This window comes from Anabrus simplex, chromosome 2, assembly GCF_040414725.1.
Source record: "Anabrus simplex isolate iqAnaSimp1 chromosome 2, ASM4041472v1, whole genome shotgun sequence".
NCBI classification, from domain to species: domain Eukaryota; kingdom Metazoa; phylum Arthropoda; class Insecta; order Orthoptera; family Tettigoniidae; genus Anabrus; species Anabrus simplex.
The window spans coordinates 93,709,381-93,725,291 of NC_090266.1; the positions used below are offsets into that span (position 1 = coordinate 93,709,381).

The window sequence follows — 15,911 nt, forward strand, 5'->3', positions numbered from 1 at the left end:
CATTCTGTATACTTTATATGACAGTAAGTTAAATAAGTGAAATGATTAATGAAGCAAAGTATTGCATGGATAACAATTGAGTATTGATTTCAACTACTTTTTGTTACAGGAATTCGGAAAAACGAAAAGAGAAATCCAGAGATGCTGCACGATGCCGCCGCAGCAAAGAGACTGAAATTTTCTCGGATCTCGCGAATGTTCTCCCGTTGACTCAGAATACAATCACACAATTGGACAAAGCGTCCATAATGCGTCTTGCCATCTCCTACCTGAAGATACGGAGCCTGCTAGAAAAGGGTTCGTAATTCTACCTGTTATTACTTCTTTTAGCTGAAGTATTTCCTTATAGAACAATGTATCAAAATCAGTTTTTTACTTGAAGAATCTTACTTGTGTTATCTTTCTCTTTCTACTTTTCTTCCTGTGATACTTCCCTCATCACTTTTTACATCTCTTCAGTCCTCAATCAGTATTTCTTGTCTATCAAGTGCAACGTTTGAAGTGAGTAATTCTATTAGTGGTCCCATCCCAATGCAACCCTGGTCCAACTGTCACTATGTATGTTGCTGATTGGAATTGGTGAATCTGGCTGATTTACTGAGGGTAGCTTACAATATAAACATCCAAGATTATTTACTATTCAGGATTTCCTGCAGTGTCTGGCTAATGGATGCCCTGATGTTATGAAGACTAAAATGCTCATCCCTGTTGTGAATGTGTTTAGTTTAGAAATTTCAATTGGCAGGGTATTTGAATGGTGACCAGCCAGTTCTAAAAAGAATAGCCTTTAAAATGACCCATGGACCAATCAAATTTACATTGAGAGGTTGAAGCACCGGTCGAGTTGGCTGTGCGATTAGGAGCGCGCAGCTGTGAGCTTGCATCCGGAAGATAGTGGGTTCGAACCCCGCTGTCGGCAGCCCTGAAGATGGTTTTCCGTGGTTTCCCATTTTCACACCAGGCAAATGCTGGGGCTGTACCTTAGTTAAGGCCACGGCCGCTTCCTTTCATTCCTGAGCCTTTCCTATCCCATCGTTGCCATAAGGCCTATCTGTGTCGGTGCGACGTAAAGCAAATACCAATAATAATAATAATAATAATAATAATAATAATAATAATAATAATAATAATAATAAAGGTTGAAGTTTGACCAAATAATGCTTTTGAATTCCCATTCTTCGGAGAATTGTGCTATATGACAGAAATTGTTCCTTAATATTTTCTGATCGTTAGGAATACATGATGTCAATTTTTCTTTTGGTTATGCTTTTCATTTTTTCCAACTCTTCATTTTCCCTCTTAAATTATAAATGTCCATATTCTGGAATCATGTACATATACTGCATCTTCTGAGGCTGTCATGCCTTTCAATTGGGAGCCTATGGAAGCCTCTCCAAATGACCCAAGTGACTCAATAATCCTCAGTTTTCCACTAGCACTATGGCCTTTTCTAGTTCTATGTCGTTTATCTTGAAATGTTGTCTTCATCTCCCTCTACTTCTCTTGGCTGAGTCCATTTTTCTCATAGGTAACCTATTCCCTGCTATTGACCTCATATAATCCCACGATCAGAGCCAGTTCATATGCACAGCTTCATCCATCAAGGTCCTAACTTAGTAATTTAGCCTGTATGTTCTCATCATGAGCACCCTCTGGTTATTGTTCCCACATGGTTATTCCAGCAATCATTCATTTCTGTGACTTGAATAGGAGATCCCTAGTCCAGCTACCTTTCACCCCCATACTGGAAAGTTGGCTTGAACTGACCGATGTAAGGATAATTTTTGTCTGGGAACTAACTTCTTTTATATAGAGTTCCCTTGATCAAAACTTCTAGCTCACTGCATTGGCTTTATCATACCTCTTTTGCTTTAACTTACTAAACGACCTTCCTGGGAGAATTCACATTCTAAGTACTTTAAATGATCCAGCTTTTCCAATTTCTTGTTCCTTTCCTGACTTTTAGTTCTCTTAGGTTTTTTCCTGTGTCATGTTCACTGTATTTCTTTTTTCTTTAGCTGCAAGGTATTAAATTGCAAGCTTTCAGTACAGTCTGCCATTATGACCAATACGTCTTGAAGAGAGACCAAGAGATATTATTTCAGTATTTGATGAAAATCTCCTCTTTGGGGAAAAATCAATGAGGTGATTTGGGAGGTGATAAGGAAAATAACCAAGCCAAGTTCTATAGTCCAGTTCACTACTGTTTTATTATTAAAACAGTATCCTGCTAAGACAGCAATTGTTCATCCAGGCCTGCATCTGATGACACTAGAGCAACTTTCACTCCTTAGTAACATTCATAACGTAATACAATTTAAGCATGAGAGAGAGAGGTTTTTTTTTTTTTTTTACGTCGCACCGACACAGATAGGTCTTGTGGCGACGATGGGACAGGGAAGGGCTAGGAGTGGGAAGGAAGCGGCCGTGGCCTTAATTAAGGTACAGCCCCAGCATTTGCCTGGTGTGAAAATGGGAAACCACGGAAAACCATTTTCAGGGCTGCCGACAGTGGGGTTCGAACCTACTATCTCCCGAATACTGGATACTGGCCGCACTTAAGCGACTGCAGCTATCGAGCTCGGTAAGAGTTTGTGGTTTTAACAGTCTGACTCTTGATGAGAGCACCTCATGTAAAGGGGTCTACGCTGGGCCAGGCGAGAAACAGTGTTGATAAACTATAATTAACAATGAGTAGAATGAATTGGACCATACTTCTTGGCTTACTCTCCTCCTTATCATTGCCCCTGTGCCTCCACTGTGTTTTGTCTTAGGGAAGAAACTTGCACTTCAAAGTAAGAAGTTGAAAATGCTCTGAAAAACATCAACTGACCCAGTGTAGATATAAAGCAGGTGGAATTCATAGACTTCAGAGGCTATTCTCAATGATGAATAACATGAGGAATTAAGAGGAGAAGAAATATTTCCAGATGTTTGGCTAAAAGTCATCACAGTTTAGAGCAGAAAGCAGTTAAGAATTAGATTGCTACCTCAAGGACTGAAATTCATGGAAGCAAATACTAGATCAAGGGCTAGAACCATAATCACCACAAGTTAAAAATTAGCAGCAGGTTGATAATTTTTTATTTTGCCTCCCAAAACAACAGTTATCAATCACTGTCAGAATTTGTTTTTGACCGTACAGTACAGTTGAACTGCCACGAAGGAAGCAGTGTCATCATTCTGATTACCTATGTACAAGCATGTCCATGGAAATAAATTCATAATTGGGAGAATCTCCCGATACAGCAGCCTCCATGGCTCAGGTGGCCGGCCTCTCAGCGCTAGATACCGTGGTTCAAATCCCGGTCACTCCATGTCAGATTTGTGCTAGACAAAGCAGAGGCAAGACAGGTTTTTCTCTGTGTACTCCAGTTTTCCCTGTCATCTTTCATTCCAGCAACACACTCCATTAACATTTCATATCATCTGTCAGTCATTTATCATTGCCCCAGAGGAGTGCGACAGGCTTCAGCAGCCGGCACATTTCCTATCCTCGCTGCTAGATGGGGGCTTCATTCATTCCATTCCTGACGTGGTCGAATGACTGGAAACAGGCTGTGGATTTTTTTTTTCCTGGTACCGAGCCTTGAGTTTGTCTTCAATGACCAGGAGATGAATATGGTGACTCCATGTAAATGAGGTAAAGGAAGACAGTGAAAAGATGCAGGACCAATAAACAATCGGAAACTAAGAAACAATGTTAGGTTTTGGTCCACCCAATCAATACACATCACTTGGGTGGACCAAAACCTAACATTGTTTCTTAGTTTTAACTGTATCAATACGGATCTATATGATGAAGTTCGTAAATTGTACAAACAATTGGAATGCTGAAGGAAAAAACGAAAAGGGAAGATGTGGTGGGACTATCAGCGAAGTTAAGATGCTAGTATGAGTACTGCCACAGCTATTTAGACGAATTCAGATGAATACATTAAATGCAGTGTACAGTAAAGAATCATCGCTCATAAAGAGAATAAAACAACACTAGGAAGACATTTTATTCCATCCTCATTATATTCTATGCAAACAGTTTTTTGTTAAATTGCTTGTTAAATCAGGTGTCCGCTTGCAGAGGTTAAAAGTAAAGTTTCGGCGCTCGCAAAGCAAATTTTTTTAGAAAGGTGTTGGCACCCAACATGTTAATATGATGAAAATTAATAAAATTTCAGAATTTGGTTTAAATTTAGCAGATAGTTTTGGAATTATGGCTCTTCTTTCAAAATGTTCCTGGGCACCAGTTTTTTGTTTCTTGATGTAAAACAACAGATAGGGAATCTGCCACCTGGGTGACTGCCCTAAATGCAGATCGGTAGTGATTGATTGATTGATTGATTGATTGATTGATTCATTCATTCATTCATTCATTCATTCATTGTTAAGCTTAGAAAAGCCAAAGGAATAATTTACAATATTATAAAGTAACACTCGTGTCCTCATCCCATGGTGGTTCAGCTCTTTTTCAGGCATACCCTGAATGGAGGTGAGCTTCATGTACCATTTTAACTGCATACCAGCTCTCCTGCTATTCTTAAATCTCTGGCAGTACTGGGAATCGAACCCTAACATCCGAGGAGGCAGCTAATTATGCTAACCCTTATGCTGCAGAGGCAGACTATAATATTATGTTCGTTGCTAATTAAAAGATTATATTTTTAACAGCATTTATGTTAATAAGTGGTATTGCATCTTGAAAACTGTTGATTTTCCCATGCATTGACTCGAGGTACAGAATTTCTAAAAGTTTTTAATCATTTTAAAAATGGCAAATTATAAGCAATAAATAGGTGCACATTTTGGCAAAGTTTGAAGCTACAGTCAACTCCCTGTGTATCGCCACCCGATATACCACCACTCTCAAATATCGCCCACGATGAGCAACGAACAGGTATTCCTGATGAAAGCAACCACCTCGATATAATGTCATCCCCACCTACTGACATCTGCTACTGGTAGCATAGGTACAGAAGTGTCGTACAGTGCTAAAAGTGTACTCGATATATCGCCAACTGTTGACATAAAATCAGAGAATTTATCTTCAAATGGAAACGTGGCTTTTACCCAATCCTTTAGGAGTGTGAACAGAGGCTGGGCGTTACTGACCTTTTTTAGTAGCTCGTTTTCTCATTTGGTATAGCCCAAGGGATTTACTGTACCTGTGCTGGATTAATGATAAATATCAATCAATCAATCAATCAATCAATCAATCAATCAGTCAGTCAGTCAGTTAATCAATCACTACTGATCTGCATTTAGGGCAGTCGCCCAGATGGCAGATTCCCTATCTGTTGTTTTCCTAGCCTTTTCTTAAAAATGATTGCAAAGAAATTGGAAATTTATTGAACATCTCCCTTGGTAAGCTATTCCAATCCTTAACTCCCCTTCCTATAAACAAACATTTGCCCCAATTTGTCCTCTTGAATTCCAACTTTATCGTCATATTGTGATCTTTCCTACTTTTAAAGACACCATCCAAACTTATTCGTCTACTGATGTCCTCCCACGCCATCTCTCCACTGACAGCTCGGAACATACCACTTATTGCAGGTTATAAACTTCATTTTCCTCGTCCGTATTGAAGATCTACTTGTGATACAATTCCTTTAGTTTTGCCAATTGCCACCTTTTCAATACAATAAAAATATGTTACAAACTTACATATTTATTATGATGTTTACATGGTACCTACATGTTTCGCTCCTTTTCGTGAGCATCATCAGCCAAACTATCATTAATCTAAGATTGTGTAAGATCATAAAACAATTCTTTGGTTCAAAATTACTCTTATAAAACTAATTGACAATCTTATAATATTTTAAAAGTCACACTACAATAAAATTATGTCTTAAGTTAACACTTTTTGTCTAAAATCTTCTTCAGTCTAAACATTTTATCGCCGAAAACTTATCCGGTGAACATCTTTTAAAATTGTTTAAAATGAGAATAAAATAAAAATAATAATAAAAAACTTTGAAATCTGGCTAGTTGTGTTGATTCCCGTTGCTTAAAACTTCATAACAGTATTGAATAACTTCTGCAGTTGATAATTGTCATTATGGATAATAGACTTGTTCTCGTTGCTGGAGTAACATTTATAAAATTTATTGGTATTAAAAAATTTGATTATCAATGGGGTAAAATTGTTCGTGAACAAACTTGTTGATAAAACACTTTTTGATGTGATATTGGATTCAAAATGTTCTCGAACGTTCCATAATGACTCATTGGTGTATTTTCCTTTCTGCTGTTTGATTGTTTGGTGTTACTCCTAGCTTCTTGAGAACTATTTGTTATCCTGTTTGCACTTCTGTTTGCACAGTTTTATAAGAGTAATTTTGAACCAAAGAATTGTTTTATGATCTTACACAATCTTAGATTAATGATAGTTTGGCTGAGGATGCTCACGAAAAGGAGCGAAACATGTACCATGTAAACATCATAATAAATATGTAAGTTTGTAACATATTTTTATTGTATTGAAAAGGTGGCAATTGGCAAAACTAAAGGAATTGTATCACACATACCACTTAGTCGAGCAGCTCGTCTCCTTTCTCCCAAGTCTTCCCAGCCCAGACTTTGCAACATTTTCATAACGCTACTCTTTTGTCGGAAATCGCCCAGAACAAATTGAGCTGCTTTTCTTTGGATTTTTTCCAGTTCCTGAATCAAGTAATCCTGGTATGGGTCCCATACACTGGAACGATACTCTAGTTGGGGTCTCACCAGAGACAAATATGCTCTCTCCTGTACATCCTTACTACAACCCCTAAATACTCTCATAACCATGTGCAGAGATCTGTACCCTTTATTTACAATCATATTTATATGATTACCCCAATGAAGATCTTTCCTTGTATTAATACCTAGGTATTTACAATGATCTCCAAAGGGAACTTTCACCCCATCAATGCAGTAATTAAAACTGAGAGGACTTATCCTATTTGTGAAACTCACAACCTGACTTTTATATCCGTTTATCATCATACCATTGCCTACTGTTCATCTCACAACATTATCGAGGTCATTTTGCAGTTGCTCACAATCTTGTAACTTGTTTATTACTCTGTACAGAATAATGGCATACAGTGGGAATTTCCTTACAGATTATCACTGTGGACTGTTTCTGAGAACAGCTTTGGAACATTGGACAAAGCAATTTGAGGGTAGCATCCCTTGACCTTATGTTTGTTAATAAGTGGTATCGCATCTTGAAAACTGTTGATTTTTCCATGCACTGACTCGAGGTACAGAATTTCTAAAAGTGTTTAATCATTTTGAAATGGAAAATTATAAGCGATAAATAGGTGCACATTTTGACAAAGTTTGAAGCTACATATGCCCAAGAGTCTGTCTGTATATCTGTATGAATACAAAATGAAAAAAAAAAATATAAAAAAATTTAAAAAATGGAAAAAATGAAAATCAGGAATGGAATGTATGAAGCGCCCCATCAAGTGGTGAGAATAGAAAAAATGTGCTGGCTGCCGAAGCCTGTCGCACTCCTCTTGGGCAATGATGAATGACTGATAGATGAAATGTTAATGGAGAGTGTTGCTGGAATGAAATATCACAGGGAAAACTGGAGTACCCAGAGGAAAACCTGTCCTGCCTCCGCTATGTCCAGCACAAATCTCACATGGAGCGACCGGGATTTGAACCATAGTATCCAGCGGTGAGAGGCCAGTGCGCTGCTGCCTGAGCCATGGAGGCTTTATGAATACAAAATACCTACATAAATTAAATGTTTAATTAATACCATTCCAGAAAATCCGTGGAAAGTACATCACTACGTAGCATAGATCATTTAAAGTAATGTTTTAAAACATGATCTCGATTTAATGGCACTCTCTTTATTGTGACAACTACACTCAAAACATACAATGGTGTTATAACGAGGTATAACTGTAACTGAATTAAAACTGATTTTTCAGGAGCATTTTGAATTTTACTTATGGTTACTTTTGAGAAAGAGCAGTTAGGTGTGTCCAGTTAAAGTAGCATGTCAATTGTGATTTAAAAGCCACATATGCAGAAACAGGGTACCACCATGTGCAGAGTCTGGAATGTCTCTATTTGCACCCAATCCTAATTTTTGGTCTAAAATTTCAGTAATTCTCTCTTCAGTGATTTTACCTTGATGGTCCAGGTAGTGGAAGGTTTGAAACATGTAGAAAATGTTTAAAATGTAAGCTCATTTCCTTCTGGGTGAACCTAATGTGTCTTTACTGCCTCAGCTAGTTAGCTGCCATGTTTTGAATCTGAGGTGCTCAAACAGTCACCACTATTTGGTTTTGGCCTACTGTGTAATTTTATCCTGTCCACATAAAATCTTACAATGAGTTGACAAGTTCAGGATTCCATGTGAGCTGGATATTTAGTTGGTCAACTATGTAATAACTTAATATTATTGAAGTTTAGAATCATTTACCGGGTTACCCCTAAACTATTTTTGTGAAGAGAAGTGTACTTTCAGGAAATGCTTTTCTATTGTTCACGTTTACCAATTTTCTCACAGTGTTCAATTTAATATCAAACTGTTCTTTTTTATTTCAGTACCTGAACCGCAAGGCTCGAAAGCAGATGTTGTGAACGACCCCCTCTTTTTGCGGGCATTGGAAGGCTTTCTTCTTGTAGTGTCTGCTGATGGAGACATGATATTTATATCAGAAAATATCAATGAATATTTGGGAATTCCTCAGGTATGAATGGCCTTACTTTTTGTTGTTTTGTAGTGGGCTAATTGCTTTTGACACTCTTCTGTGAATGATCATATGAATGTTTTATTCATGCTGAAAATAGTTAGAAGTTTATTACTGTTCATTATTTAATACTACAATTCTTGAATGTACCTAGGTATGTTGCTGAGGAAGTGGGGGGATTTAGGTTGAAAGATGTGTAGATCAGTGAAGAAATTTGTGTAGAGACTCAATATACCCAGATCCAAGAAGCTAAGATTATTAAACTAATATATTCCTGTCTCATTACCACTAAGAACTTTGTTATTTTGGTTAAACTTGGAAATACTTCAGTTGATTGCTCCAATTTAAACTATATTAAGATTAGATGCCTAAATCATTGTATCCACTTTGCCTGTCAGTTTGTACATGATAGCAATCCATTCAAAAACATGGGAGTGTAAGGCAAGAAATGAAGCTAAATTAATTAGAGATTTCTGCATATGTGACATCCCTGGGTAATGACATAGGTAGTTCTTTTACTAGTTTCTGTTGTGATACACCTCATCTGCATATGAAGACAGTTTCATTCAATTGCAATTCTACCGAGCAAGTGGCTGAGCAGTTTGGATCACATGAGTATCAGCTTGCATTCTGCAGATTGTGGGTTCAAGTCCCACTGTTGGCATCCCTGAAGATAGTTTCCCATTTTCAAACCAGGCAAATGGTGTGGTACTGTACCTTAACTAAGGCCAGAGTCGCTTCCTTCCCATTCCAAGCCCTTTCCTATTACATCAGCACCATAAGACCTATCTGTGTCAGTACGATGTAAAGCAAATAGAAAAAAGAAGGAAGAGATAGTATATAGTGATGATAATATAAGATAGTTTACATCAAGAATGAAAAACTCTGCAAGAAAATTGAAAAACTCTGGTACTATGCGAAAAAGGATAAATTTTTACAGTCATCTTCTCAGAATGAACTGTTATAGATTACCAATAAAATCTGTGACTTCTTCCATAACTGCAAAAAAAACCAACTGGTTTAAAGAAGCTTAAGTAGAATTAAAAATTATCATCTCGGAAGACGAGAGGAAATGAGGATCGGAATGAATGAAGAAATACTTGGCACTAAGAAAAGAACAACACACAGAGAAATTATTGATTCAGCATACCCCAAAGAGGGTGAAACGAAAGAATTGTAATAGTGATGATAAGAATTAATAATGAAACATAGCTATTTCACTACAGATTTTATGGTACATAGAACATAATAGCACTCAAACATGAAATAGAATCTATACTTGCAACCATACACTAGACAGAGGACATGAATACAAACATGGAAATTCTCATCAGCCTTAAGGCGCACAAGCTTAACAGAGTAGATACTGGGAAAGAGATGTTTTGGAAGGAGAAAGATCCCCTGGTTAAAGTCTCTGAGAACCTAGACATTGAAAACAACCACAGAGCAATGGCAGTCAGTGGTCAACAGGAAAAATACAGCTACAAAAATTGCCAACATCTATGATGGATAGGAACCAGAAGACGATAGCTATATAACAAGATGAAAGCAGACAGGAGCTGTGGTTTTATTTGAACAAAAGATATAAAACGTGATGTGAAATCCCATCTAAATCAAGACTATGTCAGCAGAACATAATGATATAGTAGGATACGGCAGAATATCAATTTTCTAAAGATGATCTTGGTAGAGAAGTTTTGAAATACATTTGGCTTTGTGGGACTTGAATTAAGACAAAGATGTGGTTAGTGGTTGCTGGTTCGGAAGACGGTAGAACCCGAATTTGAAAATAGCTAAGCTTTTAGAATACGATAGCCTGTAACTGTTCACATTCGCTGTGACCCACAAAAAATACACTTGTGCAGTTAGTCTGTTTGGAGTATGCATACTAGTTTTCAAAGTATAATTGTAAATCTTAACTCTAATCACTCACTTGCAGTTAAAAGTGATTGAGCATGCTAGAGTTAATTCATAATGTTTTTCAGTATATAACTTTATGTTATGCAAGAAACATATTCATCTCCCTGGCATATACACCACTTACATAATTATAGATTACTGAGGAAATCATCCATTTTCAGCCATAGCACCCATTCACCCTAAGTTTGATAGTTTTGTAGTCCTAGAACATTTTTTCCCAAGTAATTGACCTCTCTCTATTTTGTAGAGTCTTTACATCAAGACACATTATTGGAAACAATTAATTCAGCCAGACTGAGTGGCCTTCTGACCCCAACTTGGCGGGTTCAATCGTGGCTCACTCCGGTGATATTTGAAGGTGCTCAAACACATCAGCCTCGTATCAGTAGATTTACTGGCATGTAAAAGAACTCCTGTGGGAATAAATTCTGGCACCTTGGCGTCTCCGAAAACCGTAAAAGAGTGGTTAGTTAGACGTAAAGCAAATAACATTATTATTATTACATTCACACTTTATCCATAACTGACAAAATGAAACGGACATTGCCTCGGCAATAAGTGCAGGATAATCCGTGAGACACCTGATAGTGTGCGTCTTAGTCATACTGATGAGCAGTGGCGTATGCAAATATTTGTCAAGGTGGGGTTCACCTTCACAGCTTCATCCATCAAGTTTATTCCTAACTTAGTCTTTATCTCCTCATTGTAGTACCCTCCTACATTGTTCCCATCTGTTTAATAATGACAGTAATATACATACTTCATTATAGTCTGTTAATGCCATTTGACATTCAGTGTGTAAGCCTCTGTATATTAACTATTTGTCTGCACAGTCTCCTATTTTCTGAAAGCTCTGTGGCATCGTTAAGTACCACACCTCTTATCATTAAATCATTAAAAAGAGAGTCTAACCATTGTTGCTTTTCTGTTCCTCTGCTCGTCTTACCCTCCATGGCTGAGTCTATTACTCTTCTTGGTAACCTGTCGTCCATTCACCTCAAATGACCCCACCACCGAACCTGCTTCATACGTACGTCATCCATCTAGTACATTCCTAACTGTGACTTTATCTCATAATTTAGAGTACCCCCTCTGCCAATGTTCCCACCCATTTGCACCAGCAATCACTCTCATTACTTTCATATTCCGTTCTCTCAACTTGTGAATAATATATCCTGAGTCAACCCAGATTTCACTCCAGTATAATAAAGGCTCCTGAAAACATAATAATATTAATCAGCATTATTGTCATCCTTATGTGGACTGGTAAGTTGTCCAAAATAGGTACTGTACCAAAACATGGGGTCTCCTTTGGTTAATAACAAAACTTCAAATTGCTAATGTTTTCAAGTTCTTTTGCTGTAACTACCTCCTCACACATGCATTAAACAAACCTGAGTGAATTGAGCCAAGAGTGTAATATGTTTCTAAAGATCACATCAGAAAGAAAAAAAAGAAAGAAAAAAAAAATTAGTTGTTCTTCTGAGTTGAACTGTGTTCTTTATTCCAATAAGTACACATTTAATTTTTTTTCAGCTATTTGTTTTATGTCGCACCGACACAGATAGGTCTTGTGGTGACAATGGGATAGGAAAGGCCTAGGAATGGGAAGGAAGTGGCCATGGCCTTAATTAAGGTACAGCCCCAACATTTGCCTAGTGTGAAAATGGAAAACCATGGAATACCATCTTCAGGGTTGCCGACAGTGGGGTTCGAACCTACTATCTCCCGGATGCAAGCTCACAGCTGTGCTCCCCTAACCGCACGGCCAACTCGCCTGGTCATTTAATATTTAAAATCAGCTTTGTCAATACTCAGAGTTGTTTAATTAATTATTTATTTACACTCAATATACCATACATGTTTCCAGGACCTTATTATCCTCTTCTTCAGTGGTTTTTCTCACACTGCCAAATATCTCTTGGACCTATTCACTTATTACTAAACACCAGTCTTATTCTTAACATGTCCCCTTGTAACCTTTACTGCATATTTAGTTCCAGATAAACATCTCTTAGTTAATATATAATATGTGTCTTAAATAAAATACGTTATATATGTCATAAATGAGCACTGAACTACACTATTTTATTTACAATCTTATCAGAATATCTTTGCCTTGTCTGTCACCTACAAATATAATAAATTTATTCAAATTAGCATCTCTTAAATTTTAAAAAAATGCTATTTGTTTGGGGCATTGACCTAGAAATATCTTTTGCTCCTACTTGCACCATATATTATGAACCTGTGTGTATTCGGATTTTGCGGAAGTGTAAAGTGTTGAATGTGAGGAAAAGAACATTAAGGATGACATAAACACCCAGTCCCCAGACCAGGGATATTAATTATTTACAATTAAGAACCCCTGACCTAGCTGGAAATCGAACCCGGGGCTGCCGGGTGACACCGTGGGCCCGGACCTCATAAAATTTACTAAATTCTTCCAATCCTGAGTTTTCATCAGTTAAATGTTGCAGCAACTTCCATCTGCCCTCAAACACTCCCTAGAGTAGTAGCTCCTTAATCCAGATTAAGCTATAAGAAAGAAAAGTCTGTCTGAAAATCCATCCCTAAGAGAATATTCTAATTTTCTCTGAGAAATTTACAATTGACTCACTGAATCTACTGTTGTCCAACATGCCTATCAGTAGAACATCGATATCAGGACCAATATCTACTCCTTCTTTAGCAAATTGGACAATGTTTGTTTTTGACACAGAAATCGGAACCTTAACCAAAAATATTAACTTTACTTTCCTATAATATGGGATTATGACAGGAATACTTCCAGATACTTTTTGTCAGACTCAGTCACTTGTTCTATTTAATGTTTAGTACATTCCCTTTGCCTTTGACCTATGTTGGTGTTCTCCGAATCAAAACAAATATGAACCGGTTCCTTTTAAATGGTGCCAACAGGAAAGGAGGGCAGGTGGAGGGGAACTTGAGTGCTTCTGGACATAGCTGATTTGAATCAAACCGCAAGGGTTAAGTTAATAAACTTTGAACACTGTTGTTGTTTTCTGTACATTCTGTACAGTTTGCCGATGTTCCACATACATTGCAGTATTCTTTGTCAAAGTGACTGAAATAGTCCTGCTCGATCCAAGGTTAGCTGTCTCCCCAGGCAGCTAAATCAACCCTTTTTTTTTTTCCTTGACCGGGCGAATTGGCCGTGCGGTTGGGGGCACGCAGTTTGAGCTTTCATCCTGGAGATAGTGGTTTTGAACCCCACAGTTGGCAGCCTTGAAGATGGTATTTTCTCGTTTCCCATTTTCACACCAGGAAAAGGCTGTACCTTAATTAAGGCCATGGCTGCTTCCTTCTCATTCCTGGGTCTTTCCCATCCCATCATCACCATAAGACCTATCTATGTCCGTGCGACTTAAAGCAAATTGTAGAACGAAAAAGAATTGTTTTCTCGGTTCAGATTATCCTCCTATTCTAATGTATTTAGGTAAATAATCACAAATCCTAATTTGAAAAGATTTCAGTGGCTTTATGGGAAATGTTTCTGTAATTTTCCATACCAGATGGTTGTTGGATGTGATTTGTGCATTCTATTCTCTTAATCTGTTACATGATGGTTTGATTTCCAGCTGGAATTTGCATTCAGTTTTATGTTTTAAATAATATTTATCTGTTATATTTGATTGCATAATCTTTTACAAAATATTGATCTCTGTTAAATTGGTATTGCTGGTTTTCATTTATTGCTCCATAACATTAGAATACCAAGGAGGTAAGTTAAATCTTTATTGTATGATAATTTCTATATTTACAGCCCTGTAACTTATAATTACAGCAATATTCAAGTTTCTGAAAGTATGTTCTGTACTTCTGTATTTTTTACTTAAAGGGAAAACTTTTCTCTGCTCATTTGTTGAAGTTTGTCAGTGATCTTATTAATATTGTGTGATATTCACAGATTGATCTAATGGGACACAGCATTTACGAGTTTAGTCATCCATGTGACCATGACGAAATCAAGGAGATCCTGTCTATAAAGACACCATTATTGCCTTCTCTACCCCGCTCATTCTTTCTCAGAATGAAATGCACACTGACCAGCAAAGGAAGAAGTGTGAATATTAAATCTGCTACGTACAAAGTAAGTATTTTTCCGGATGTAACACTATGTGTTCTAATTTATTACTGTCATAATTTTATGTCGTATGTCTAACGAATTAGGGTAAGACCAAAAGCTGTCTCCTTGCAGGGCATGAAGGCCTTTGTGGTAGGTAAAATGCTTCCACTCTCCACAACTTCAGCATTAAGTGTGATATAATGTTTAGCTCTATGCACTGCCACCTTTGGCTGCAAGAATTAACCTTGCACTCATTTTTAATAAAAGCTAAGTGGACATCAGGGCTTTGTTTTTCGCCAGAAGTGTAAATCATGTTTTCTGAATGTTTGACGTCCTAACTAAGCCAAACAATTCTTTACTGCCAGGTTAGGCAGCCTCAAAGTTAGAGTAAGTTTGGGACTAAGTGACAGCTGATTAAAGTTTACTCTACCTTAATATTGGAAACTGAGAATTTAACAACGAGATCATGTTATGAGATTGATTCTTTCATGGCCTGAATTGATAAAAATGGTATATATCTAAGGGTATCATCAATCAATCAATCAATCAATCAATCAATCAATCAATCAATCAATCAATCAATCAATCAATCAATCAATCAATCAATCAATCAATCACTAGTGATCTGCATTTAGGGCATTCGTCCAGGTGGCGAATTCCCTATCTGTTTTTTCCCTAGCCTATTCTTAAATGATTGCAAAGAAATAGGAAATTTATTGAACATCTCCCTTGGTAAGTTACTCTAGTCCCTAACTCCCCTTCCTATAAACGAATATTTGCCCCAATTTGTCCTCTGGAGTTCCAACTTTATCTTCATATTGTGATCTTTCCTAATTTTAAAGACATCACTCAAACTTATTCATCTACTAATATCATTCCATGTCATCTCTCCACTGACAGCTCTGAGCATACCACTTAGTAGAGCAGTTCGTCTCCTTTCTCCCAAGTCTTCCCAGTCCAAACTTTGCAACATTTTTGTAACGCTACACTTTTGTTGGAAATCACCCAGAACAAATAGAGCTGCTTTTCTTTGGATTTTTTGCAGTTCTTGAATCAAGAATATGTTTTATTTAGTGGGGTTATTGATACTGGGGTAAAGTTGATAATGCTTATGAATCCAGGATTTATAATACTGTGGAGAGAGCAGAGGTGCATGGTTTAAAGCTTTTGGAATAGTAATTGTGACTTGAGTTCTTTGT

General features: G+C 37.3%; 1 protein-coding gene across 5 annotated transcripts in view; it reads left to right on the forward strand.

Annotated features, from left to right (window-relative positions):
* Positions 1-15,911, forward strand: part of LOC136863908 (hypoxia-inducible factor 1-alpha) — a 579,725-nt gene that overhangs the window by 237,225 nt on the left and 326,589 nt on the right. For all 5 annotated transcript variants that reach the window (XM_067140321.2, XM_067140322.2, XM_067140325.2 and 2 more), the window contains 3 exons: positions 110-297; positions 8,557-8,702; positions 14,554-14,736. In XM_067140321.2, coding sequence (XP_066996422.2) covers positions 110-297; positions 8,557-8,702; positions 14,554-14,736 — 517 coding nt within the window. The remainder of the gene's footprint in view (positions 1-109; positions 298-8,556; positions 8,703-14,553; positions 14,737-15,911) is intronic.